General features: G+C 39.2%; 1 protein-coding gene across 5 annotated transcripts in view; it reads right to left on the reverse strand.

Moving 5' to 3' along the window:
* The window catches only part of UGP2 (UDP-glucose pyrophosphorylase 2), a 55,748-nt gene that overhangs the window by 4,082 nt on the left and 24,291 nt on the right, over positions 1–27,375 (reverse strand). For all 5 annotated transcript variants that reach the window (XM_069583060.1, XM_069583059.1, XM_069583058.1 and 2 more), the window contains exons 4-8: positions 5,264–5,449; positions 3,704–3,837; positions 2,687–2,984; positions 1,382–1,579; positions 604–846 (exon numbers count right to left, since the gene is read on the reverse strand). In XM_069583060.1, the coding sequence (XP_069439161.1) occupies positions 604–846; positions 1,382–1,579; positions 2,687–2,984; positions 3,704–3,837; positions 5,264–5,449 (1,059 nt within the window). The remainder of the gene's footprint in view (positions 1–603; positions 847–1,381; positions 1,580–2,686; positions 2,985–3,703; positions 3,838–5,263; positions 5,450–27,375) is intronic.

Consider the following 27,375-nt stretch of genomic DNA (forward strand, 5'->3'; position numbering starts at 1 on the left):
ATTTTTTTGGATTCCACTTAACACATCAGAGTCAGGTTTTACTATGCTTGCTATTCCTCTTGCCTAGAATATGCCCCGGATACCTGCAGATAAACCTCTGAGGCCACCCAATGTAAAATGTCACCACCACCACCACGCCCACACGTTCCCCACTCCTTTATTTAGCATTTGCCACCTCTTGGCATATTATACGTTTGACTTACTTGCTTCTTACCCCACTAGAATATCCAGGAAGGCTAAGATTTTAGCCTGTTTTATTTACTGCTAAATACCTAGAACACTGCCTTGCACATGGCAGAGGCTCAATAGGTTTTGTTAAATCAGAATTAACATTCTCTCACTGATGAAAGCAGTAATGGTCTTAGATAAGACATAAGATATAATATCTTAAAATGGAAACATTCTTTACTGCTCTATACAGCAAGCAGTTAAAAAGTGAGTTACATCTTCCTCTTCTATGGTTGATTAAAAGATATCAGAGTTGGAGGAATATAATAGATTAGCAGCAAAGACTGTAATCAGACTCCACGTGTGTATCCTATCTTTCTAATTACACATGAAGAAATACAAATTCACATGTATATCATATTTATAATTACATACCTTTGTGAAAGAACTGCCTAATTTAACCAAGGGCACTGTAGGAAATTCCCGCTTTTCACTCATTGTCAAAGATCCTGCATTAAGGCTATAGAGGTTTGACATCACAAGCAAGAGATCTGACGTGGTTTTGACAGGCAGAAAACGGCTTCTAGGAACATTAATACCTAGAGAGTTCTCAAAACTTTTAATGGCAGCCCCTACTGCAGTCTCTAACTGAATGACATTCAGGCCTCCATCCAAAGTCTGTAAGAAAGGGAACAGGAGAAAGAAACAGGTTTTAGTAACTTGGTTCTATATGGGCTAGTTATCTGGGGAGTGGTTTCAGAGATCCACTGAAGGAAACAAATTTTGAGAGCTGATATCTCTGAAGCACTGGGAGGTGCTTAGACATATGTGATCTTTTTCAGCATCATAACTCTCTGGTTCAGTAACATTTCCATTTTACAATAAAGAGCTGAAGGTTCAGAAAACCCATGCAGATGACTGGGGCCAAGAGGCCTCTAAGTACCAGAGCATCAAGACTGAGGTAGATCCTCTACTTTGGGCCCCAGTGCTCTTGCCGCTACCACAGCCCAGGGTCAAGTAAGGACACCACGGACTGCTTGGCAAACTAAGGGATGGGTGTCGACTCAAGGAGAGGGCCAGGAATGGAAGAAACTAACTAGGCCAAAGGGAGTGACCCAGGGACTAGATGGGCCAGAGGCAGTGGACAGTGAGTCTGTGTGTGGTGTGCTGTGACTGCAACCAGGGAGCCCAGTGGTCTGCAACTTTGGCTTACCTTTGGATTTACAATGATTTCCATGTCAATAGCATTCTGCTCCTGCAGTCTTTTAACTGCAGCAAGAGAGATCCATAGGTTGTTTGTGTTAAATATTTTGAATTTTGATACAGATTTGAACTCATCAACATGCGCTTTTGGCACTTGAGCAATTTCCACCAGTCTCAGTTTGCCTTCATACTGAGTGAGTGTCCCACCCTAGAAAGGCAGAGAAGAGTGAATGCTTCCACATCGCTCCCAATTATAACCAAACCACATTGTTTACAGTCTATGAATGATACAGAAAAGTCACTGCTGACAAAATCCCCCAGAAATAAAAGGCAATGGCAGTGATTCGATCTGGGATACAAAGTAACACATGTATGAAAGTAGAACCAAAGAAAATAATTCAGGTTGTCAGTTGTTTTGTACTCCCTCTTGTCCATAACAGAAGTCCTGGGGGTACCTCAGCGTTCTCCTTACTTTCCAAACAACTGTTCCAGAAACAGACATTCCTCTTATTCTCAAACCACTGTCCATCACCGAACGACCAATCCTGCCACCTCAGACCCTGCTCTGACTGCGTCTGGGATGAGGGGAGTAAAGTCAAGACAGAGGCACAAGTGGAAGAGAAGAGATTTCAGAGTGGCCTTAGCCTAGAGGCCGTGAGGTGCAGGAAAAGGGGAATGTTCACTCGTGTGTGAGGGGGACATCTGCAAGAGAAACAGAACCCAGCCCAAGGACCAGCCATAGTATCACACACTGCCCACTTTTCTTACGCCCTGGAGCTAAGTGAAAAACCTTGTGCACTATTCGATCAAAGGCCAAATATCATCATCACTAAACATGCAAGAGGAAAAAAACTAACTTTTGCTTTGTATAAAACTGCTCTTTTTGGTTTATAACAAAAGATATTACAGTGATAAAACATATACAGAGAGAAATACATACTGTAGAAATAGAAGTAAATTTCCATTAAAAGAACAATTAAAAACACTTAAGCATCCAACTAGAATATTAATGGTTGGAACAAACAGTGTTTTCACATATGTTTCAGATAATCCTATAAATATGTGTGGAATTGTTTTTTAGTTAAAATTGCCCATATAGATTGTTTGAAAAAGAAAAATGATTTTACTACTATTAAATCTGGATGTATATTACACACTGTTATATCAGATAGAACTCAGGATACTCTAGAACACTATCCCACTTTAGCTTACAGTGATGTTATCAAGTTTCTAAGCTTAGAAACTTTTCAATAAAGAATTGCAACTATGAAATGTGAAGATGTAAATCCCCAAACTGCTTCCTCTCAGTATTTACCTTTACATCCGCTCGGGTTTTATTTGTGACTTCCATGACAAATTCACAAGGTTTTCCATTGGGTGGGTTCATGAGATGATTAAGAATATAAAGATCCACTGTGGCACCCAGATTATCTATGTTGGACACAAAAATATATTCTTTGCCTTCTCCTATAAAGGTGTCAAGCAAACCAGAGTTGTAGAAACTGGCATAAATATCTCCATGACCCGGAGGATACCAAGCTTCTGTATTTTCCCCTGAGTATGATACATTCTTTGCTACAGGCAGTAATGATTCTTTATTAATCCTTGGGTACCTTAAGAAAACAAAATTTCTTTTTCAGTATCAACTCTGTAGAGTATTCCAGATGTTCGAGTAAAAAACAATGCATGTAAAGTTAAATAAAATTTCCCTCCTTTTAAATCCATCATAGTAATTTAATCATAAGTCAATCTATTTAAGAAAATCTCTCATTATCTGTGTTGACCAAAAAACCAGCTTCCTACATAGTGATATTTGCTGCAAAAAAGAATTATTCCATGGTCATTCAGATGGGAAGACACCCCATATTTTTAAGATATTCATATGTTTTATGACTCTTCAAAAGGAAAGACATATTAAGTAAATTTTCTCAAACTTATTTGGTGGTGAGGTTGTTCTTTTCCTTGAAAAAAAAGGAAATGCTCTCTATTTGGGAAATGCTGTCCATTCTTACCAATAGATATATTCAGGGGTGGTTCTCTTCCTTTCCCAGAAAATCAACAGCAGGTTGGTACTCAGGGATGTCTGCTTCTTACCACTTTTGAGAACCAAAATCTCAGGCAGATTCTCTTTTAAGAAGTTCAAGTTACATACCCACAGAGTGATTATAACTGCCACGTATCTGTTAACTAATGTTTAGCCTTTAAAGGCATTTAAACACCTGTAGACAGTTTGGCACATGTACATCTTGAGGCTGCTCTGTTTAAACAAAACAAAGAAGTCCTCCTTTCTGGAAGTAACATCCCACAGAGTTAATTCTTTTACTCCTTGTACCTGCTTTGATTAAACGTGTAGATTTTCACACGACAGTGATTATACTTCTGTAGTATTTTTTTGGTATCTTCATCCGTGTTAAAAGAGTTCATTAGAACAAGAGGAACATCAGTATCGTAGGTTTTGTTCAAGTGCTAGGGAGGAAAACGACAATCAGGTCACTCAGACTTACTATTCTTTTGTTTCAAAGTATAAAATTAACTCTCAATGGTTGATCACAAAATGTTCATATCATCTATAACAGCAGAATATATAGACTTGAAATAAACTATAACTGGCATCTTCACCATGTACTTGCTCATTACATCCCAATCCTGTGAGACAGGAACTACTGCCTCCATTTCATGGATGGCTAAACTGAGGCCCAGAGAAGCAGCAGGTCAGTGGCAGAGCCAGGACACCCCTCCCAGCCCCCAGAGTCCAACTCTGGGGCTGTGTGCCAAGCCACAGTGCCCTGTGGCCTCACTGGATGGGCAAATACAGACTACGTATTTATTCTGTGTCCAAAGTACTGTGGGAACGAAAGTACAAATGTTACAAAGACGTCTCCCTATTCTCAGGAATCATGTGAAGGACTGTGAATAATAGCCTAACTGATATCTTTTCTATCTCTAGGAAGAGCTAAGAGGCAGCACAAAGTGAGGAGAAAATACAATCTTAGAAGTCAGACTGCTCTGTGTTCACTGTTTGATTCTGCACTTACTAACTAGCTAGGGAGGCCTGGGCATAAATCAACCTCTCTGTGTCTTGGTTTCCTCATCTGTAAAATGGTTATGATAACAGTGCTTATCTTACAGAGTTGTTGAGAGGAGCAAATGAGTCAATTCATGTAAAGAGCTCAGAATGATACTTAGTAAGTGCTGGATAAATGTTAGCTGCTGCTGCTGCTGCTGCTGCTAAGTTGCTTCAGTCGTGTCTGACTCTGTGCGACTCCACAGACAGCAGCCCACCAGGCTCCTGCATCCCTGGGATTCTCCAGGCAAGAACACTGGAGTGGGTTGCCATTGCCTTCTCCTTAGCTGCTGCTACTGCTATTATAATGATTGCTGGCACTGTATGAGAAACTAGGGATATAGAGATGAAAAAGACAGGGGCCACTGCCTGTTAAGAGCTTATGGTCTATGACTAAGGACTTTATGATTGATGTAAAAGAGAAGTCAGTGACAGTTCTTAGCATCCAACGTACCCAGGCAGATACATGAAATTCTCCCCAGCCTCCAAAAGGGGGCTAATAAAGTCAGATCATCCCAGCTCTGATGAAGGCTACCCCTAGAGAGAAGGAGGGGAGAGAGGCAGGGAGATCAAAGGAGAATCTGAAGAGACCCAGAGATTCCAGCACCACAAACGCTATTTAAAGATCAAAAGCTTTCACATCACTCTAAGGATTTGCTTTTAGGAACACCAAACCTTTTTTAACACACTAATAAAGAGACTAAAGATAGCATGCTCCTTGACTAGCTCAAATCCTCATCTGTTATTTTCTAAGGTAACATTTACAGTAACCTGAAAACTGAAAATCATTTTGGTAGCTCATGAGAAAGGCTCAACGTTCCAACTCACTTCGATTTGCTGAACGGTCAGATCCAGAAAGGTATTCTCGTTCCTCACGCCAATCAGACTCTTTGGGCCTTTGCAGCCCATGCTGGTTCCCAAACCGCCATTGAGTTTCACCACCACCAGCTTGTTCAGCACAGAGGATACATTATCAGGTAAGCCCCTGGCCTTTATCTTCTCATAGGGCTGAATCTGAAAAATTTTTTAAAGTTGTTAAGAGGTTAAACCAAATCAACACCAAGGTTATTTCCATGCTTCCTTGAAGAGGTTTGCTTTTTCTGTAGAGTTTCAGCTACATTTTCTTTAATGTCCAGGGCCCTTATGGTCAAAATTAAGTTCTTATCAGCAACTTCCCTTGCACACAGAAGTAGTTCAGCGGTTCACTTACAGTACAATGGAGCACAAGAGGGGGAAAAGTTACAGTCTACAAATATTTTGGCTGGCTGGTGAGAATATACTTCTCTTGGACTACCTTCAAAAGCACTGAATTCTCAATGTGCATCAACATAGCAAACAGGATGCACAAATTCATTCACATCTGTACATGTTTCTGGTGCACTATGAGTCTGCTTAGGTTCTGGACAAGTGTGTATATGATCACACAGTTCTGGGTAACATACTCGTGAAATCCTGGAGACAGGGCCAAACACTCGGAGCAGGCTACCAATGCCTGCCCTGGTATGGTTCACAAGGGTGTGATTTTTTGCAATCTGAAAGTTTTTTTTTCAACAAAAGCAAGTTTGCCTGAAAGAAAATGAGCTGTGTAAATAGTAAAACAAGTTTGAAATGAGCACAGAGGCTTAATCTTCAATTTCTTCCTCACAGGAAAGGAACAATGACAGTGGAAGCTCAAATTCTTCTGTTAGAAGGAGAGGCACAAACAAGTCTAAACATCTTGTTTAGATGATAAGAACGGAGCTTTTAAAAAGATCACAGTGTATTTTCTATCCATTTACAGAACACTTGTTGTTACTTTTCTTTTATGAAATAGGTCATCAAATGTACTCTTTAGTTACATCATGGTGGAGGATAGATAATACTTAAGGGGACTGAAGAAATAAAACCAGAACTCTTTCATCCTGCAAAACTAGACCTAAATTCATTAGAAAACAACGAGAAACAATGAGAAAAAACTTTTCTACTTTCTATCTCCATGAGTCTGGCTACTCCAGGTGGCTCAGACATGAGTCACAATGGACTTGTCTTTTGTGACTGACTTATTTCACTTAACACAATGTCCTCAAGGTTTAATTAGCGTTCTTTTTTTTAAAGTGACTTATTTATGCTTCAGGAGATTCCAAATTAATGCAGATTTTTCCAGACAATTGCTTTCATTTAATAAAGTTGATATTTGTGTATGCAGCAGATCTGAGAGAAGGGGAGACTGACAAAGAAATGTAATACAGGTTGACAGATTCTATGGCAAATCGAGCCTTAAGTAAGTTTTTTTATTCCATTTGTAGGTGTTAAAATTGAATAGAATACATGTTCTGAAGTCTTAGTTTAGTGAATCAGAAAATGGATTCTCTTCATTTGAATTTAAGAAACAATATACCCTCAGCTTTGAATTAAAAGATTAAAAGAATGAAAAATAATACTACAAGTGTAACCATGGTTCTAAAAGTGTGAGTCTGAGAAAACGCTGCTCTTTCAAATACAGTTAATAACAGTACAAAATGGCAGGGCTTAGGGTTTCAGACACTATTCAACACCTGAGTTATGAGTTTTCCATTATCTCTTAGGAATGGGCAGCCTGTCATTTCAGGGCAGAAAATTTACAAAAATGTAAACAATGTAAAAAGAAATTTCTTCATATTTTTAGGTATGCAGTCAAAAGATCACCAGGATAGCATTTTTCACCATTTTGTCACCCTCCAGACACAGTGCTAAATGCAGCTGAGTAATTGAAATTTTAATTTTATTTAATATTAATGTAAATCAACATACATGGCTAGCAGCATGTGTAGTTCTAGATGGCCTGTTAAAAAATATCAACCAAACAATCAGAATTATGTTTCAGTTTTAATAAAACTCTGCCAAAATCCTTTTTTTGTTCAATATAACCTTTTTTCTTTTTAACTTCAATGACACTGACTCATATCATCTGTGCAGATGAATTAAAAACCAAAAGTCAACCCTGGAGCCTTAAAGTTTCACCAGGAAAGGAAAAAACCCCAATATTACATATATTCATTATAAAACATCTTTGATCCACATATGATAAAGAATATAAAGTATTTAGGGAAAAAATGTTTTTTTCATATTAATCAAACTTCAAAACATGCATTTTACTAGAATGCTTTAAGAAGACAGTTCCTTACGACTGAGTCTATGGAGGCTAAACAAATTTTCTTGTATCCCCCAAATTTAATCTATATATAATGGTGATCATGTATCCTCCTTTATTCTCTATGTAACAGTGATCAAAGGTCCCAGCCTCACAATGACTTTAACACTAGGCCATCTGCCTTCAGCCAAAAGATATATTAAATACACTTTTGGTCTTGATTCAAATCTTCCCAAGATTGGTATCTTGAGAACTTCAGTTTAAATTTAAAATTTACTTCTAAATTAGCTTTCAAATATTTGGGGTGAAATAAAATAAGCTGATCCAAGAACAATGTTAAATTCCAAAACTGAGCTAATGGAGACTTTTGGGCCCAGGTACAGGCAACTCCCAAGTAGAAACTTGTTTATCATTTAGGTGGGAGCCCAGAATTCTATGTGAAGTGCCTTACTTAGAACTTTGTACACCAAGTTAAGTGGGTAGGGAGTCACCTAACCCCTACAAATGTCAAGGAACCATGGTTCTTTAGGTGGTGCTTTCAGTAATACCTACTTGTCTTGCTATAATATAGCAGCTAATTAAATACAGGCCCCACTGAAGAACTGACTGTTAACAAGAAAAGGACTATGGAAAGAAAGGGAAGAAGTCACAAGGTGTGAACTAACAACGTACAGCCAGGGAGAAGATGTCCAGAGTCATCGAGTCAGCATTGCTATTAGAAACCTCCACTTTAAAAAAAAAAAGAAACCTCCACTTTCACTTACGTTTCAGCTTAAATTCACCCGACTCCGCACACAGACACAAACACACAGAAAGGCAGCAGTCATGCATGGAAGGAAGCCAAGACAGTTTTGGTCTACAGCTTACTGCAGTTTATATTAGGTGGCAAGCTCAGCTTTCCTCACATAAATCACCCCATATACCAATACAAGTTCCCTCTGTGGCTGATGCTGTCCACACCCACCACCAGGGACCTCACCAAGCAATCCCACAGAGCTCGGTTTATTTCCAGAGCCAAGAGGACCTGTGTTAGAAGACTGTTTGGCAACAGCTGAAGTTATGCTGGACACACCTAGTCCCAGGGACATTATTAGATCTGTTCTCCACTATTCCCCTCTGAGCTCCCCCAGGAGAATGAACAAAGACATCCACTCAGGCAAAGATGGATTGGGTTGGGAGATGACAGGGAGTACCATGCACTGCTGGATACAGCCTAGATGTTACTCTCACTGAGTCACTTTAGTCAGTCACAGTACTCCCCAGATGGCGTCAGTGGTAAAGAACCCACCTGCCAATGCAGGAGAAGTAAGAGACACAGGTTCAGTCCTTGGGTGGGGAAGATCCTCTGGAGGAGGGCATGGCAACCCACTGCAGTATTCTTGCCTAGACAATCTCATGAGCAGAGGAGCCTGGTGGGCTACAGTGCAAAGGGTCACAGTCAGACAGGACTGAAATGACTTAGCACACACAGTGCTATCTCTGCTTTCAAGCCTGATCACCGTGTTTCTCTTTCTCCAAGACACGAATAGAATTCAGTGTTCTATGAAGACCTCTGTGGCACTGTAAATATACAGCAGGGCAACATCTACAGGTAAGGTGGGGCAAACCTCAGGAGGCTCCCTGCAAAATGTGCTGCTGCTGCTGCTAAGTCACTTCAGTTGTGTCCACTCTGTGCGACCCCATAGACAGCAGCCCACCAGGCTCCGCCGTCCCTGGGATTCTCCAGGCAAGAACACTGGAGTGGATTGCCATTTCCTTCTCTAATGCATGAAAAGTGACAGTGAAGCCTTTCAGTCGTGTCTGACTCTTAGCGACCCCATGGCAAAATGTGCAGGGGAGACAAAACCACTCACATTATCCTCTCAGTAGGAGAAAACTATGAGTCAAATACTCAACTTCCTCTGCGGAATGAACAAAGAAAGTAGCTGTGAAATTATGAAAAATCATAATTTAAACAACATTCTTCCCTCTAGGATGTAATCTAGTTTTTCTGCAGAAACTGAAATACTTTTTAAAAGATCTTTTAAAAACTGTCTACTATGACCTGTACCTTGCCAAGTCTGTTCACAACTCAGTTTCCAGTTAGAAGAAAAGCTGAATTCATTACACAGTCATGGAGACACACTGTCCCCATTAGCAATAGTATAACCCAGTTCTTGGTAGCATATTCCTGCTATTCCTGGAGACAGTGCCAAATACCCAAAACAAGCTAACAGTACCTGCCCTGTTATGGTTCAGAAGGGTATGATTATTGAGAAAGTTGTTTTTTTCCAACAAAAGCAAAATTTTCCAAAAAGAAAATGAGCTGTGTAAACAGTAAAACAAGGTTGAAATGACATTCCATATGTACAGGAAGTGTGCCAAGAACATCCGCGTATTCGGCAAGCCCTACTGGGCAGCCTGTGTGCCAAGGCCTGTGCTAGGTGCTTTCTCACTTCGTCTCTTCATTTCGCATTTCTAAAGGTAACAACCAAAATCTGGGTCACGTGAACACTCCAACCAATTACCTAGACCAGAGATTTGTTTTCTTGTTCAGGAAAAGCTGGCAAATCACATACATGATCACGTGATCCACCAGCAAACTTGCCAACACCTTGTCAGCCACCGAGATAAGCTCAGCTCCTATTCACAGGACGAACAAAACCATCCCCTACTACAGTGCCCTCGACCTTCTGCCTCCAGAACAGATCCTCAGGACCTTCCCGCATCACCACCTCTGTTGCTTCCCCTTCCTTCTGGTCACTGAATAGCTGTCCCCTGCCCCAAAGTAATCTCTCTGCTAGTGCCCACCTAAGATTCCCACTTCATCAACCTCCCAGCCTCAGAGTCAGCCTTTCCCTATCTATTCCTTTCCACAGACACAAACACACTCAAATATTTTACATCTAAAAAACAAAGAAAATAGCAAAACATACACTCACCCCTTTCTGTCCTTTTTTCTCCATCTTCTTAAAGTCAAAGCTTAAAAAGCTGCTGCACTCACCTCTACTTCCTCACCTCACCTCTTTTTCACTCAAACACCTGCTATAATCTTGTTTTCTCCATAGTTCAGTGAACTGCTCTTACCAAGGTCATTAACATCCTCCTCCTTGCTAAATCTAGTCAATAATAACAATGTTTCTCTTAAACTTGAGCTCTCAGCTGCATCTGAGACAACTGACCACTCCCTAGACCTTGAAATGCTCTCTTCTTGACTTCTGAAAGGCCACATTCTATTTTCCCTCTCTTTCTGCCTGTTCCTTTTCAAGTTCCTTCTAAGTAGACTTCCTCTTTCTGGAAATCTGCTCCTGTCTCTGGCACCAGAACATACTCAACTGCCAAGCCAAGAGCCTGCTCACACCTGACCAATGACCGAGGCCCGTCAGCCTCAGGAAACTCTCTGTTGCCACGGCTGCCATCCCACCTACCTCTCATCAATGCAGTGGCCTCCAGTCACCTTAACTCCCTCCAGGTTAGGGAGGTGGAGGTGGAGGTCACCTTAAGATGGAGGTCACCTTAAGCTCCACCTTGCAGGTGGTGATCTTTTGGAAAAGAGAATTTGAAGATGTTTCTCTCCTGATTACATCATTCACAAAACAAAGCAATGACACAGCACAGCAGAGATTTTTAGCTGCCTACTCCAATGTCATTTCCCCCCTCCCATTTTAGGACCCCGATTTTCAGCTGGGCACACTACCACCCCAAATAAAAGACCACATGTTCAGCTTCGCTTAGAGCTATTTGTGCCAAAGTCCTGGTCACTGAGATTAACTGGAAGTGAGCTGAAAGATTCCCAGGAAGTCGCTGTGAAAGGGCAGGGGACAACATGCCCTATCTCCTCCTTCCTGCTGTGTGGAACAAAGACACGGTGACTAGAGTTCATTCAGGCGGCCACCGGGGACCGTAAGGAGATGTGCTGAGGGTGGCAGAGGGGTAGGACAATGCGTGTGAAGTGCTCAGCACAGTGTGCGGCCCACAGGAAGAATCCATGTGCTAGCACTACGTCACCTATTCAGACACATTCTCCACCCCACTGCACGTTTTAACATTTCTAGAACCAGGATGAATCATACAGCCAGTGCGATCTTATCAATTGTTTGCACTTCTTCCTTTCTCAGCGGTACATAAAAGGTACACCTTATGATCAGTGGCACAAATTTCATAAATATGGTATTGAATCTCTCTTTCTGCTCCAAGTCACCAACCAGCTTAGCAATCTCCCAGGTACGGGTTCTACCTCATCACTCTCCAGTTATGTGTAGCCTGAGGATAGTTTCAAGACAAGGGTCAACAAACTATAGCCTGTGGGACAGCTGGACCTACGGCCTGTTTTCACAGAGAGTTACTGGAAGGCAGCTGCTCCTGTAAGTTTACACAGCATCTAGGGCCGATTTCATGGTACAGTGGCTGAGGTGAACAGCTGTGACAGGATTGCACAGCTTAAAATATTCACCATCTGGTCCTTTACAGAAAAGGTCTGCCAAACCCTGGTTTAAGACAGTCTTCCGTGGTGATAAAAACCCAAGTTTTGATAACATCTCTGCCTGTTCAAACTTTGCTCCTCCTAAGGCTCCTTGCTGGGTACGGACTTCTCAGGATGGCAGAGACCTGAAGCCGCCACAGGTGATGTTGGCCTGTGGCGCCACTGGCAACAGCACAGCCACAGAATAACCCCTGGGGTTTTTTCGTCTCCTCATATTCATCCAGGAAAGCAAAAGCAAGGATTTGTAATTGGTAGCAGAACTCTGGCAACTTTCAAAACAATAGAAAGTAAACCTAAGATTAAAAGGACGTTTATCTACTCACATGAGGGTTGAATTCATAGAGACAGAAAGCAGAATGGTGGTTGCCATAAGCTCGGGGGAAGGGGAGAGGGGAAGTGGTGTTTAATGGCTACAGAGTTTTGGTTTTGCAAGCTGAAAAAGTTCTGGACACTGCGCAACAAGGGGAATATATTTAACCCTACTGAAGTGCACACTTAAAAATGGCCAAGATGGTAGACTTTGTTATGAGTATTTTACCACAATTAGAAGAATTTTTTAAAAAGTCAGTCTTCTGTGTGCATGTACACGTGCAGCTATACACATACACTCTGTCAAGGCGCCAGAGAACCACAGAACAAAATCACTTTCCCTCATACGACCAGGAGTGAATCTGACAAAGCACTCACTTCCCGCTTCAGGTACTACCAGCTGCTATCAGTAATCATTACACCGTCTCCCAATTTGTCTGTCTGGTGCTCTGTATCTGTTACATGACTGTAAACTCCAGGAAGGCAGTACCAGCCATGTGATACTCCCTCCACCATATCCATCACCTTTAATTATGTGTCGTAGTCTTCAGTAGCTCTCATCTGTTGAGTAGATAAGTGAATAAATGAATGGAGCAAAGAGAGCTGTTACTAAATGCAATCTATTCTCTGGAACTTATTTCTTATCTTATTAAATACTAAGGGTGAAACAACAGTGGTGCCATCATTATTTAGAAAGCTGATTACAAACAACCATTATTTTAATTTTTAAAAAGTACTGAATTAGAATACATCACATACAATTTTCATAAAGAAAACCTAAATCTAAAACTATGCTCTGCATAAAAAATAATTTTTACAAGCCATAATTTAGTGTCATAATTTAAAAAGATCCCTCTATGATAAAGAAACAAATAGAATGATCACATACTAAAATTATAAGCTGAGCCTGGAAAAGTACAATTCCTAAGAGAGTTCTTTTGTCTTCTTCCGCTTATAAACTATAAAAACACAGGACAAACTATCAAATCAAGTATGTATTTTAATTTTGCCAGATATTAATTCCTACATCTTTTGAGTTTTTAAATTTTGATTATTTTAAAGTAGACCTACAGACAGGAAAACATGAGGGTAATTTTTCCAGTAATAGAAGAAAACCAGCTGTCCCATTCATACACTGAGTCTACACATATCCCAAAGCAAAAATCTGTAACAGAGCAAGTAAACAGGTCCTTTCAAAGAATAAATCAGAAGTCTTGGCAACAACACTGTTCTCTAAACAGTTATACTCATCAGCACCTATCCAACAATTCACATACATACAATATCCTTCATTACATTCTGCTATCGCAGTTACTAAAGTTGATGTTAGCGAAAATCTCAGAAAGAACCAGGAGCCAGATTCATAAAAATCACTTATTTTCATCTTAAGTCTCATATTGCCCTCTCGGGGGAGCCAAACTTGAATACTGTGCCTTTTTGTTATATAAAGGTAAGGATCATAGCAACTCAAATCCAATAACTAACAGCTAATACAAATAAGCTAAAGGAAAAAAATCGACTTAAATATCAAATAAAAATTTTAAAACATTTTTCATTTCAACTGGCAAACAGTTTTAAAAATAATAATACTTAATGCTTTAACAAATGTAGCAAGACTGACAATAAAATGGATTGTAGGTCTCTACTAAATGCTAGTTCAGAGAGGCCTTTCTTCTCTCTGCCTATTCTAGCTACATCACCTCTACTCCCTCACTCCCTGTACCCTTTCTTCTTGAATGTCACTTATCACTACTTGAAACTCCATTTCGTATCTTTTACTGTCTACATCTCTACTAGAGGTTTCTAGATACTAGAAACTAGATGAAGGCAGGCCTTTATTAGTACGGTTCTCTACTAATACACAGTTGGCACTCAAAATAACAGCTCAAAATTAATGTGAACAGGAGTACAAACTGTAAAGCAATTTGAAATGCCTAACCGGAAACTTAAAATAAGTTTATAGCCTCTGAACACAAAACCATTTCTGAATATTTATTATTAGAAATAATTCTGAGATGCAAGGATTTATATATAAGTATATTCACTACAGAGTTCTTTTAACAGCAAAAAAGTAAGAGTAACCTACAGGGGAAGGAATACACGCACTGATACACTTGTACAAACTCCTAGCTCTCACACTTCTGACAACTGCCTCTACTAATACATTTCCTTCAAGTGGTGAGTTAGAGTCATTATCTTATTTCTGACCATTAAAAATTTAAGAAAGAACATTTGATTTCCAAAGTTTTGCCATGTCCAATGACAAGTGACCAAAGAATCCTATAATGGTCATCAGCTATCCTTCCTATTTTCACCTAAGCTTTGATAATACAATGCTATGAACACTTAACAAAGCCTCCCCTGCTCACTAAACCTTACACCCTACAATGAACACACAAATCCTTGAAATACCTAAACATCCACACAGTATAAGAATGAGAGCCCAATTCTTTTAATAGCTACCATAGTAGCTGAAACAAGGCCAATCCTTCTTATCTATCTTGAGTTTAGTGGATAAAAAAAATCCATAAATATGGATGGAGTTGCCAGTCAAAGACAATTCTACAGATACCCTAGGGCTTTCACTATGTGGATCTTCAATGTAACTCATAGAACAGTACAGTTAATCATTTTCATAATGGAGATCATTTTTTAGCCACAGGAGCAGAGACCTCCTATAATCCAGAAAGTGTAGGAATTTCCTAAATTTTACCTCTGCAATCAGGAAAAATCATTGGAGACAAATGAACTTGATTATAACAAAAACTGCAAACTACCAATCCATTTGACACAAAAGAATTACAGGGATGGAAATTATGGTTTACTTACTTGGAATATTTTGTAAAAACTAAGAAACATAGAAAGAATTAAAGTATTCATGATCATAAATAAAATATATATCAAATTTAAAATACTAATATACTGATAAAAATATATTAAAAATCAAAGACAAAGAATATTTAAATATGAAAGTTATAGAATTTTAAAACAAATACCATCTGTATCCTTAATACAATTCTGTTGTTTTCACTGTGTCCAGGATAGCACCTGACATCTAAGAGGTATTTAGTAAACACTTGTTAAATGTGAACATTTATTCAATTCAGGTCAGCTGCTCAGTCGTATCCGACTCTTTGTGACTCTACTGCAGCATGCCAGGCTTCCCTGTCCATTACCAGCTCCCAGAGCCTGCTCAAACTCATGTACATCTAGTTGGTGATGCCATCCAACCATCTCATCCTCTGTTGTTCCCTTCTCCTCCTGCCTTCAATCTTCTCCAGCAAACATTTATTGAGTAAATGCAAACACTTTACATGCAGTCTCAATAATAGTCATTAAAATCTTACTTTTATTATGTCTACTTTTTATGAGTGAGGAGACTGAGACTTAGAGCAGTTAAATAACCTGCTGAACGTTACATGGCTAAGAAGTAATGAAGCTGGGATTTAAAACTCTCATCTGTATTCTCGACCTCACTGCCCTTACAGTAAAACTGGAAAAAATAAAAAAGTACACTTAAGGCAGAATGAACTCAGTGTGCATCTTGAGGTGGTTTTGTAATGGTGGAATATATTAATGATTGACACTGAGCATGAGGTTAATTTCTCACATCAGTTCAGTTCAGTTGCTCAGTTGTGTCCGACTCTTTGCAACCCCATGAATCACAGCACGCCAGGCCTCCCTGTCCATCATCAACTCCTGGAGTTCACTCAGACTCACATCCATCAAGTCAGTGATGCTATCCAGCCATCTCATCCTCTGTCATCCCCTTCTCCTCCTGCCCCCAATCCCTCCCAGCATCAGAGTCTTTTCCAATGAGTCAACTCTTCGCATGAAGTGGCCAAAGTTCTGGAGATTCAGCTTCAGCATCAGTCCTTCCAATGAACACTCAGGACTGATCTCCTTTAGAATGGACTGGTTGGATCTCCTTGCAGTCCAAGTGGACTCTCAAGAGTCTTCTCCAACACCACAGTTCAAAAGCATCAATTCTTCGGTGCTCAGCCTTCTTCACAGTCCAACTCTCACATCCATACATGACCACAGGAAAAACCATAGCCTTGACGAGACGGACCTTAGTCGGCAAAGTAATGTCTCTGCTTTTGAATATGCTGTCTAGGTTGGTCATAACTTTCCTTCCAAGGAGTAAATGTCTTTTAATTTCATGGCTGCAGTCACAATCTACAGTGATTTTGGAGCCCAAAAAATGAAGTCTGATACTGCTTCCACTGTTTCCCCATCTATTTCCCATGAAGTGATGGGACCGGATGCCATGATCTTAGTTTTCTGAATGTTGAGCTTTAAGCCAACTTTTTCACTCTACTCTTTCACTTTCATCAAGAGGCTCTTTAGTTCCTCTTCATTTTCTGCTATAAGGGTGGTGTTATCTGCACATCTGAGGTTATTGATATTTCTCCTGGCAATCTTGATTCCAGCTTGTGCTTTTTCCAGCCCAGCGTTTCTCATGATGTACCCTGCATATAAGTTAAATAAGCAGGGTGACAATATACAGCCTTGACGTAATACTTTTCCTATTTGGAACCAGTCTGTTGTTCCATGTTCAGTTCTAACTGTTGCTTCCTGACCTGCATATAGGTTTCTCAAAAGGCAGGTCAGGTGGTCTGGTATTCCCATCTCTTTCAGAATTTTCAACAATTTATTGTGATCCACACAGTCAAAGGCTTTGGCATAGTCAATAAAGCAGAAATAGATGTTTTTCTGGAACTCTCTTGCTTTTTCAATTTCCAACTCCTTGACTACTCTTTTCCTGCTACTCTTGTACCAGAAACCCGTCTATCCTAAACACTCTAGGACAGGTAGGCAGTTAATTTAAAAAACAGGTTCAAACATGGGGTGATGAAAAAGTTTTTGATACTTAAATTACTTTAGCTTTTTACAAATAATAACACAATCATTCACAAAGATCTTTTCCTTTGGTATGATATAGATCTGCTGACCAGAGCTGTCAACTTATGTAACCACACCAATAATACACTATCTGTGATTTCCAGTTTCATTTCTTCAAAGTGGACTAAGAATTTAGTCAATTGTGAAATAATCTGCATGCAGAAGAATCATTCTAGACTGATTTTCTCAATCTTTCATACTTATCATATACACCTAATTACCTTTTTTTTTTAAGGTTACTCATCTTTATCCAATTTTCTCAAAGCATTCAACTCAACTTTCATGGAAATAACTTTTTAAAGCCCATTTCATTGGTGTACATAAAATTAATTATATCATCACAAAAATATAACTAGTATTAACAAGTTTGGGAACACAATTAAGTTTGGGTGAACAAATCACTTCACTTAGTAAGACAGAGCTTATAAAGAACAGACCCAAGCTTTCACAGTAAGTGGCGAACACCAGCTAATCTCTCTAGGACAGAAGCTAGTTAGTGAACTGTCTCTGAAACTACCCTCATAGCTTTTGTACTATAACCACATCTTTGTGTAAACTGAGAATTCCCCAGTAAAGCAAAAATTCAAAAAATGCATGCCTGTGTTGTTGGTATCTTTAACCCTCCAGGCAGCTGCACAGAGCCTGAGGCAGCAAGAGCCCTCTTCCTAGCTAAACAGACTCTCACATTAACTAAGTTCATTTTCTGTGTATGTCATTACATGGGAAAGGTTGGGAAGCACTGCACAAAGTTGTAAGCTATTTAAGAGAAGTGACTGTCTTTATTTTTGCATTCCCCAAAATTAAAATAGTGGGTATTTGATAAATTCGTAGAATAAAAGTAACTAAGTAAAAGAGACCCTTCATAGCCTCCCACAGTGACTACAGGTAAACAAAAGACTTCAGCCAGGGAGACAGACGTGACCGTTGACCTTAGCATGGGTCAGGACAGCAACAATGGGAAATGAGCCTTTAGAATAATCTTATTTACTTACACATTTATAAGTTATTTCTCTCCCACCAGAATGAAGCTCCAGTGAGTGTTGGGCCCTTGTCTATCTTGTTCACTTGTATCCTGATGCCTAGAAAAATGCTCACCACTCAGTAGCCATGTAGCCATTTAATAAATATTTGTTAAAGGTGTTGCTGTTAGAATTTCAAAGTGAGGAATTTGAAGCTCTAAGGGAAGAGATAGAGCCTACTTAACAGTTCTGCTCAAAGAAAGATGGAGTAATGATAGAAAAGCCACGCTTTAAAGGCTTTCAAGTTCCTTTCAAAACACGGATGGCAACTGGTGACTGCTCTATAACATACCAGGGTGGTTAAGAGCTTGAGCTCAGGCAGATCTGGGCCTAAATTCTGTTTCTGCCCCTTACTTAATAGCTAAGTAAACCACTCAGTCTTGGAATTTTCTATTTTGAAACAGAGATAACAGTGAGCTCCTACGATCATTTGCAGATCTTATAAGAAAATGCACATGAGGACAATGCTTGGCACATTACTGTAAAACAAATGTCTGCTGTTATTGCTATTATTACTGCTGTTGATAAGCACACAAAGTACACCACATTCCACATTTGCACTAGAGAGGAAGACAGGACTGTACTCCTTGAAGAGCTCCATTATCATTACTAAGGGATACCAAAGAACCAGGTCTTTGGAGTCTGTCACCTGGTTCATATCAGGGATTTCTTTCGTTCAGACAAGTCACTAACTCTGAATGTCAGTTTCCTCTTTTAAAAATGAGCATAGTAATAGCATCTATCTTCCAGGTCTGTTGTGAATATTAAATGAGATCATGAACACAAAGGATTCACTACATCTGACATAACATGTACCCTAACATGACACTAAGCATTAACTACAGAATATACAGCTGTGCAGACATAGGTTTTTATAAGGTTTTTAATGAAAAATGCTTAGCGCTCTGCTTCATTAAAGAATGAAAACTTCTAGAATGGTGTTTGCTTCATGCTCTTTTGAAATAATAGAAAACTTTCCAATTTCCCAAGGGCTTTAGGACGGTATACAATGAAGACACTTTTCTTCCACAAGCCTATCTATAAGAAGAAATCTTTGTTAAAGGCTTATCTCCATCTTTTTCCATATTTAGTCCAGTCATAGGTACCCCTCAGGCATTTCCATGTTTTTTCTCAGCTATCTTTTTTTCCCTGAGCATGGAAGAAACATTCCATCAGCATTTTCAGCAATTATTTTGTGTTTCTCCTGACTCAGCAGGAAGTTTAAAAATGGGATATGGGTAACAAAACTTAGCTTGGATAGCTAGGTAATGTTTCCAGTTAAAAACACAGTGAATCTTTGCAATTTTTCTAGAAATCAAACTACTCTAAAGTTAAAAGTTTATTTAAACACATACTATAAATTGTTAACTTATAATTCTCATGTGTTTACCTACCTATATAGCATTTTGTTTCTTACTCGATACTTTTGCCTCTCAAAGTCCCATACTCACTGCCCTCCCATTAAAAACTGAAGTAACTTCCAAAATGCCAAAGAGGTTTAAAATCACAATACTCTTATTACAACTGTATACTTTAAACCTCATAAACTAGAGATGAGATGATAGTAGAAGAACTGACAGAAAACTTAGATGACCAAAACATTAAACAGTGATTACAGATGGCAATGATCCTACAAAGGAGGAAGTTAACTGTGAAGAAACGGTGCCAACCGCTCCCTAAACCTTACTATAATCTAGATTTTTTAATAGACACTCTAGGAAGTTCAAAGACTTAAAGGTATTTTTTTAACTGCTAAAGGCAGAAGTTATACATTACGGATAGTAAAAAAATTCAAGCATTGCAAACATATGTTCATCATCCTTTTATAGAAGCAAGCTGAAATCATAAACTTTGTCAACCTTGTGAAACATCTGGCCCATGTCCTTATCGGCTAAGCTGGTAGATTTGAAAGAACATTCCACTTCAGTATGGATTAGAAAGGACAAAGGCGGATGATCAGAGAGTTGGAAAGGAATTCTAACAGAAGAATCCGTGTATGTGATGAGGACTAGCTCTTTACTAAAATCACCTTGCCCATATAAGTCAACTCTCGTGTTAGTATAACTGTGGACAAAAGATGCTTCCAAATAACTGTGACAATCCTAAATTTCCTGAAAAGTAAAACTGAAGCTTCTAACATCAAATCCTATTTATGCTCTAGGACTTCCCTGTAGCTCAAATGGTAAAGAATCTGCCTGCGCTGCAGGAGACCAGGGTTCGGATAAGGGAGTGGCAATCCACTCCAGTATTGTTGCCTGGAGAATTCTATGGATGGAAGAGCCTGGCAGGCTACAGTCTGTGGAGTCACTAAGAGTCAGACACGACTGAGCCACTAACACACACGGTTTTAAACTCTAATGTACTAAATAGCAGTGTGATGGTTTTAAACTCTAATGTACTAAATAGCAGTGTGATTAAAGTGTTTAAAGCAGTGAGCATTGTTAGTTTAATTATATAATTCACACTGTTGGAGCAGCCCTGGAGAAGTGAAGGTAGGGCAGGGAGGAAAGGCCAGAGGCTATTAAAAGAAAGTTTTATGGAAGATTAAAGAGCAGGTGTAGGAGGAAGACAAAGGCCTGATATAAAACTGAGGGTGGAGGCTAGGCTGACCTTCTTCTTAAAGAAATTTAAATGAAGAAAAAGGCAAGACTTTAGGAAGACATATTTGCTTAGCATATGTGTTTAAGGGAAGATGCAAAGTGGAAATCAAGCCCTGCAGGGTTTAAGAAGAAGCATATTTTAAAGCTGAGCAAGTAAGTTGCTGGGGATAATGGAAAAGATCTATATGTTGATTGTGATGGTAAATTACACAACTGTATACATTTATAAACTCAGAAAACTTACACTAAAAAGAACAAATTTTACTATATGTAAATTATACCCCAATCAACCTAACACTAAAAAAAGTTATTAACAACTAAAATGCTGATTAACCTTTAAAAGTTTAAAGGTTAAACCCATGAATCGCAGCACGCCAGGCCTCCCTGTGCATCACCAACTCCTGGAGTTCACTCAAACTAACGTCCATCGAGTCGGAGATGCCATCCAGCCATCTCATCCTCTGTTGTCCCCTTCTCCTCCTGCCCCTCATCCCTCCCAGCATCAGGGTCTTTTCCAATGAGTCAACTCTTCTCATGAGGTGGCCAAAGTACTGGAGCTTCAGCTTTAGCATCGTTCCTTCCAAAGAAATCCCAGGGCTGATCTCCTTCAGAATGGACTGGTTGGATCTCCTTGCAGTCCAAGTGGACTCTCAAGAGTCTTCTCCAACACCACAGTTCAAAAGCATCAATTCTTTGGCGCTCAGCTTTCTTCACAGTCCAACTCTCACATCCATACATGACCACAGGAAAAACCATAGCCTTGACTAGGCGGACCTTTGTTGGCAAAGTAATGTCTCTGCTTTTGAATATGCTATCTAAGTTGGTCATAACTTTCCTTCCAAGGAGTAAGCGTCTTTTAATTTCATGGCTGCAATCACCATCTGCAGTGATTTTGGAGCCCCAAAAAATAAAGTCTGACACTGTTTCCACTGTTTCCCCATCTATTTCCCAAGAAATGATGGGACCAGATAACACGATCTTCGTTTTCTGAATGTTGAGCTTTAAGCCAACTTTTTCACTCTCCTCTTTCACCCTCATCAAGAGGCTTTTTAGTTCCTCTTCACTTGCCATACGGGTGGTGTCATCTGCATACCTGAGGTTACTGATCTTTTGTTTACTTGAACTTATTTTTAATTGAAATACAGCTGATTTACAATGTTCTGTCAGTTTCAAATGTACAGCAAAGTGTTTCAATCATACATAAATCTTGTTTTTTATATATATATTATATATATGTCATATGTATTTTTTAATTCCATTAAAGGTTATTATAAGATACCAAATATTGTTCTCTGTGATATATAGTAGGACTTTATTTACCTATTGTACATATACTAGTGAGTATCTGTTAATCTCAAACTCCTAATTTATCCATCCCTCCCATTCTTTCCCCTTTGGTAACCATAAGTTTGTTTTCTATGTCTGTGTATTTCTGTTTTGTAAATAAATTCATTTGTATTTTTTTAGATCCCATATATATGTGATATCATATATTTGCCTTTCTATGTCTTACTTCACTGAGTATGATAATCTCTAGGTCTATTCATGTTACTGCAAATGGTATTACTTCATTCTTTTCTATGGCTGAGTAATATTCCACTGTGTGTGTGTGTGTGTGTATGTGTGTGTGTGTGTGTGTGTGTGTGTATACCATATCTCTATTCATTTTTCTGTCAATGGACACTTAAGCTTGTTGATACGTCTTGGCTATTATGAATAGTGCTGCTATGAACATAGGGATGCCAACTTACCTTTTCAAATTACAGTTTTCTAAGGACATATGCCTAGGAATGGGATTGCTTGATCATATGGTAACTCTGGTGGCTCGGTGGTAAAGAATCCACCTGTCAAGCAGGGGGCATGGGTTCAATCCCTGGATTGGGACAATCCCCTTTAGAAGGAAATGGCAACCCACTCCAATATTCTTGCCTGAAAACTCCCATGGACAGAGGAACCTGACGGGCTACAGTCCATAGGGTTGCAAAAGAGTTGGACACAACTCAGTCACTAAGCAACAACAAAAACAACATGGTAATTCTATTTTTAGTTTTTTAAGAAACCTTCATACTGTTCTCCATAGTGGCTATACCAGTTTACATTCCCACCAACAGTGTAGGAGGGTTTCCTTTCTCCACACTCTCTTTTATTAATATTATTATTATTATTTGCAGACTTTTCAATGATGGCCATTCTGACCAGTGTGAGGTGACACCTCACTGTAGTTTTGATTTGCAATTCTCGATAAACAACATTGTTGAACATCGTTTCATGTGCCTGTTATCTGTATGTCTTTGGAGAAATGTCTACTTAGATCTTCTGCCCATTTTTTGATTGGGTTATTTGTTTACTATTGAGCCATATGAGCTGTTTGTATATTTTGCAAATTAATCCCTTGCCAGTCACATTGTTTGCAACTATTTTCTCCCATTTTGAAAGTTTCTTGCATGGAAACTTTTAGTTTGGGTGATGGGTTTCCTTTATTGTGCAAAAGCTCTCACTTTAATTAGGTCCAGTTTGGTTATTTTTGCTTTTAGAACAGCATCTTTTAACTATTTGGGATGTTTTACCATGTTGAAAAATCTAACCAAACTCTTGGTTTGCAAGAAGCATGGTTTTGAAATTCCACCATTAGTGTCTCTCTTACATGGAAAGTTTAGTTTGTGACATTTCTCGCATGTGACCCAGCAGCTGAGGTTCTCAGCCAGAGACTGGAGCTGCAATGTCAGGCAAAGAGACTCAGCATACGGCTTTCTCAGGATCTTTCTTCCTGCTCTAGACACGGAGAAACAGACACATCTACCATATGCTCCACAAATAGAACAGAAACTACATGCTATAAGCTTATTTATTTCTAGACTCCTATTATGCTCAAAGCTTTTTTCTCTTTGATTATCCTCCCATCCTCAGAGAAATCTTGCCTCACAGTTATCCCAAGAATCTACCTTAATGCCAGGAAGTCTTTCCTGAGCTTCCATGCCAGTTAGAAGCTTCCATAGCACACTATGGACTGCTTCTCATGCTGTTTCATAGGTAGCTGTTTCTGAATCCATTTCCTCTTACAAACTCAAGGCCAAAATGCTGAAGAAGGACCAAGACTTTATTTTTTTGTAGTTCCAGCATCCAGCTAGTTCCTGGCAGAGAGGAAGCACCCAAAAGAAATTTCTTGAATAATATCCTAAAATGGTACTTCTATCCACTTTGAAAAAAATGAACATTTAAATACAGGTTTACCTATACATTCAAGAAATCTATCTAGGGCCTACAATCCCTGCAGAGACTTCCTGGGGTCAATGCCAGGTGTAAACTTATTCCAGTCTCACTGTGGCTCTACAATGGGGTAAGCAGAGTAAGTTGTCCATATCTGATTTAGAATAAGTAAAAGGAATCAGTAAAATATCCCCAATGAATTACAGAGCAGAAAGGTTTAAGGGTAGGTATGGGCCACCTATCTTATATTTTATAAAAATTCTCCCAGTACCAATCTTGCAGGTTCAGCGTTGTCCTATATTAAATAAAAATAATAAAAATTCCCTCACATTGTACACAGATGAAGATGTGGGATACGAGAACCTCACAGATATATTTTTCTCATCTGATTATAAGACACAAAATGTTTATATAAAAGCTATACTTGGAGAGTATAATAATAAAATGATCTGTATTAGGCCTTGCAATACATAAGCCAAGGTCCAAAAAGATTCTCTGGGGCACTGGGGAGTGGGGAAGGGTAATGTTCAAAGAAGTGGTGCTACTACCTATATTCATGCTATGATTTTCCCAAGGAACTTGATTCCATGGGATGTAACCATTCCCAACTCTAGAGAGTGGTTAGAGACCCTGGTCTACTACTATTACCTAGAGTCTCTCCATGGGATGGATGTTAAAGTGGCCACATATTTACTATTTAACTATTGTCTTCCCTGGTGGCTCAGAGGTTAAAGCGTCTGCCTCCAATGCTGGAGACCCGGGTTCAATCCCTGGGTCGGGAAGATCCCCTACAGAAGGAAATGGTAACCCTCTCCAGTATTCTTGCCTGGAGAATCCCAAGGACGGAGAAGCCTGGTAGGCTACAGTCCATGGGGTCGCAAAGAGTCGGACACGACTGAGCGACTTCACTCACTCATTCACAATGAAATAACTCAGCATTCAAAAAATGAAGATCATGGCATCCAGTCCCATCACTTCATGGCTAATAGATGGAGAAATAATGGAAACAGTGACAGACTTTATTTATTTGGGATCCAAAATCACTACAGATAGTGATTCCAGCCATGAAATTAAATTACGCTTGCTCCTTGGAAGGAAAGTTATGACCAACCTAGACAGCATATTAAAAAGCAGAGACACTACTTTGTCAACAAAGGTCCATCTAGTCAAGACTATGGTTTTTCCAGTAGTCATGTATGGATATGAGAGTTGGACCATAAAGAAGGCTGAGCACCAGAGAATTGATGCTTTCGAATTGTGGTGATGGAGAAGACTCTTGAGAGTCCTTTGGACGTGCAAGGAGATCAAACCAGTCAATCTTAAAGGAAATCAGTCCTGATTATTCATTGGAGGGACTGATGCTGAAACTGAAACTCCAAGACTTTGGCCACCTGATGCCAAAGGGTCACTGGAAAAGACCCTGATTCTGGGAAAGACTGAAGGCAGGAGGAGAAGGGGACAACAGAGGTTGAGATGGTTGGATGTCATCACCAACTTGATGGACATGGATTTGAGCAAGCTCGAGGAGTTGGTGATGGAAGGGAAGCCTGCCATGTTGCAGTTCATGGGGTCGCAAAAAGTTGGACTCGACTGAGCAACTGACCTGAACTGAAAGTGAAATAATAAATAAATAACCAGAACAGAAGGAAGATTCATAGGCCTGTGGTCAGCCTCCTTAGCCACAACCCCTTCCTGAAATAAATTTCCTGTTTAAAAAGGCATGTGAAGGAAGATAGTCCTGGGAAAATTAAAGACTACTGAATTCATTTTGGAATCAAAAGGTAGGGAATCAAGAGTTTTAGCAATATTTGCTAAAAAGTATCAGTGTATTAGTTTATATTAGTAATTCTATATATTACCATTTTAAAATTTTACATCAAGAAAAGGATGAGGTTCTTGCCACCTATGTCCCCAGGATAATTTCCTTAAATGTCACTACCTATGTTCTTTTTATGGAATATGTGTACATTCAGGATCTCATATTATTTTTACACACACACAAAACAAGTCACTAATGGCTTTGCCATTAGCTGCTGGCGACAACTGGGAAATCTTCACCATGTTCAAAGCAAACCATCCTATGTCACATCATGGCAGATCCTTAGCCAAACTGCCTCCAGTAAGGCTTTCAAAGTAGATGTGCAAACGTTAGCTGCAGAATACATTGTGATTCACCTTCCAGAAAACAAATAAGAAAACCTGTATTTTTACTCTGTACATAAACACTGTAACTTTCTCAAAATGTCTTATTATTTAAAAACACATGTTCACATTTTAATGATTTTGTAGTGATAAGACTAAGAAAAGCTCTCAGTTAATTTGTAGGGCAAAACAAACAAAAAATCTTTTGAAGCTAAATACCACAAGATATATATATTTCCCACACCAATTCTCTGACTTGGTCAAACAAACAACAAGAGTTAACCCTATATAACTCCTCCCCATACACAAATACACTCTCACCCTTTTGAGGGCTTTAAAACAAGAACAATGACAATCGTAAATCAACCATTGATTCTGTGTTCCTATCTAAATGAAAAAGCCTTTAGAGAGTATTTTTCACATATATGATAATGTCCTTTATTATCACCAGAAGTCATGGCCAGCCAAGTGATAACAGGTTTTATGTTATGATTCTAAAGAACCTGTCAGGCCCAAAACCTCCTTGAGTAGGCTCTGTGTCTTCCCGTCTCTTTTTTCTATTTCCCATCCCTCTCCATTCTTAACATGTAAGCTTAAACATTAAGCTTGGCCAAGAACAAGATACTCTTAAAGACTCTCTAGAAAGCACTGTACATGGTGATGGTCCCTCCTTGCTAGTCTAAACCTAACCTTAGTATGCTTTTTAAAAAACTTTCCTTTCCTTAAGCAGCTAAATATCAAGATAATCTTGATTACTACATTCATTTAGTTAACACTCACAAAATGGGAGCAGAGCATTATCCATGGGATAACTCCATAAAATGCATTCTTCCTCTTAGCATAAGTCAATAAAATATGGACTCAATAGTCTTTTCAAAAAACATGTATGTCAGAGAACAGATTAGTGGTTTCCAGAGGGGAGGAAGGAGCGAAGTGGGTGACAGGGATCCAGAAGTACAAATTTTCAGTTATAAAATAAATAAGTCATGGGGATGCAAAGAAAAACATGGAGAATACAGTCAAATACATTGTATTAACTCTGTATGGTGACAGATGGTAACTAGACATACTGGTCATCATTTAGCAATGCATATAAATGTTAAATTAAATCACTATATTGTATATCTGAAACTACTAAAATATTGTATGGCAATTATACCTCTCTCTATGTATGTATATAAATGAAT

The sequence above is a fragment of the Ovis canadensis genome, chromosome 3 (genome assembly GCF_042477335.2).
Source record: "Ovis canadensis isolate MfBH-ARS-UI-01 breed Bighorn chromosome 3, ARS-UI_OviCan_v2, whole genome shotgun sequence".
Taxonomy (NCBI): Eukaryota; Metazoa; Chordata; class Mammalia; order Artiodactyla; family Bovidae; genus Ovis; species Ovis canadensis.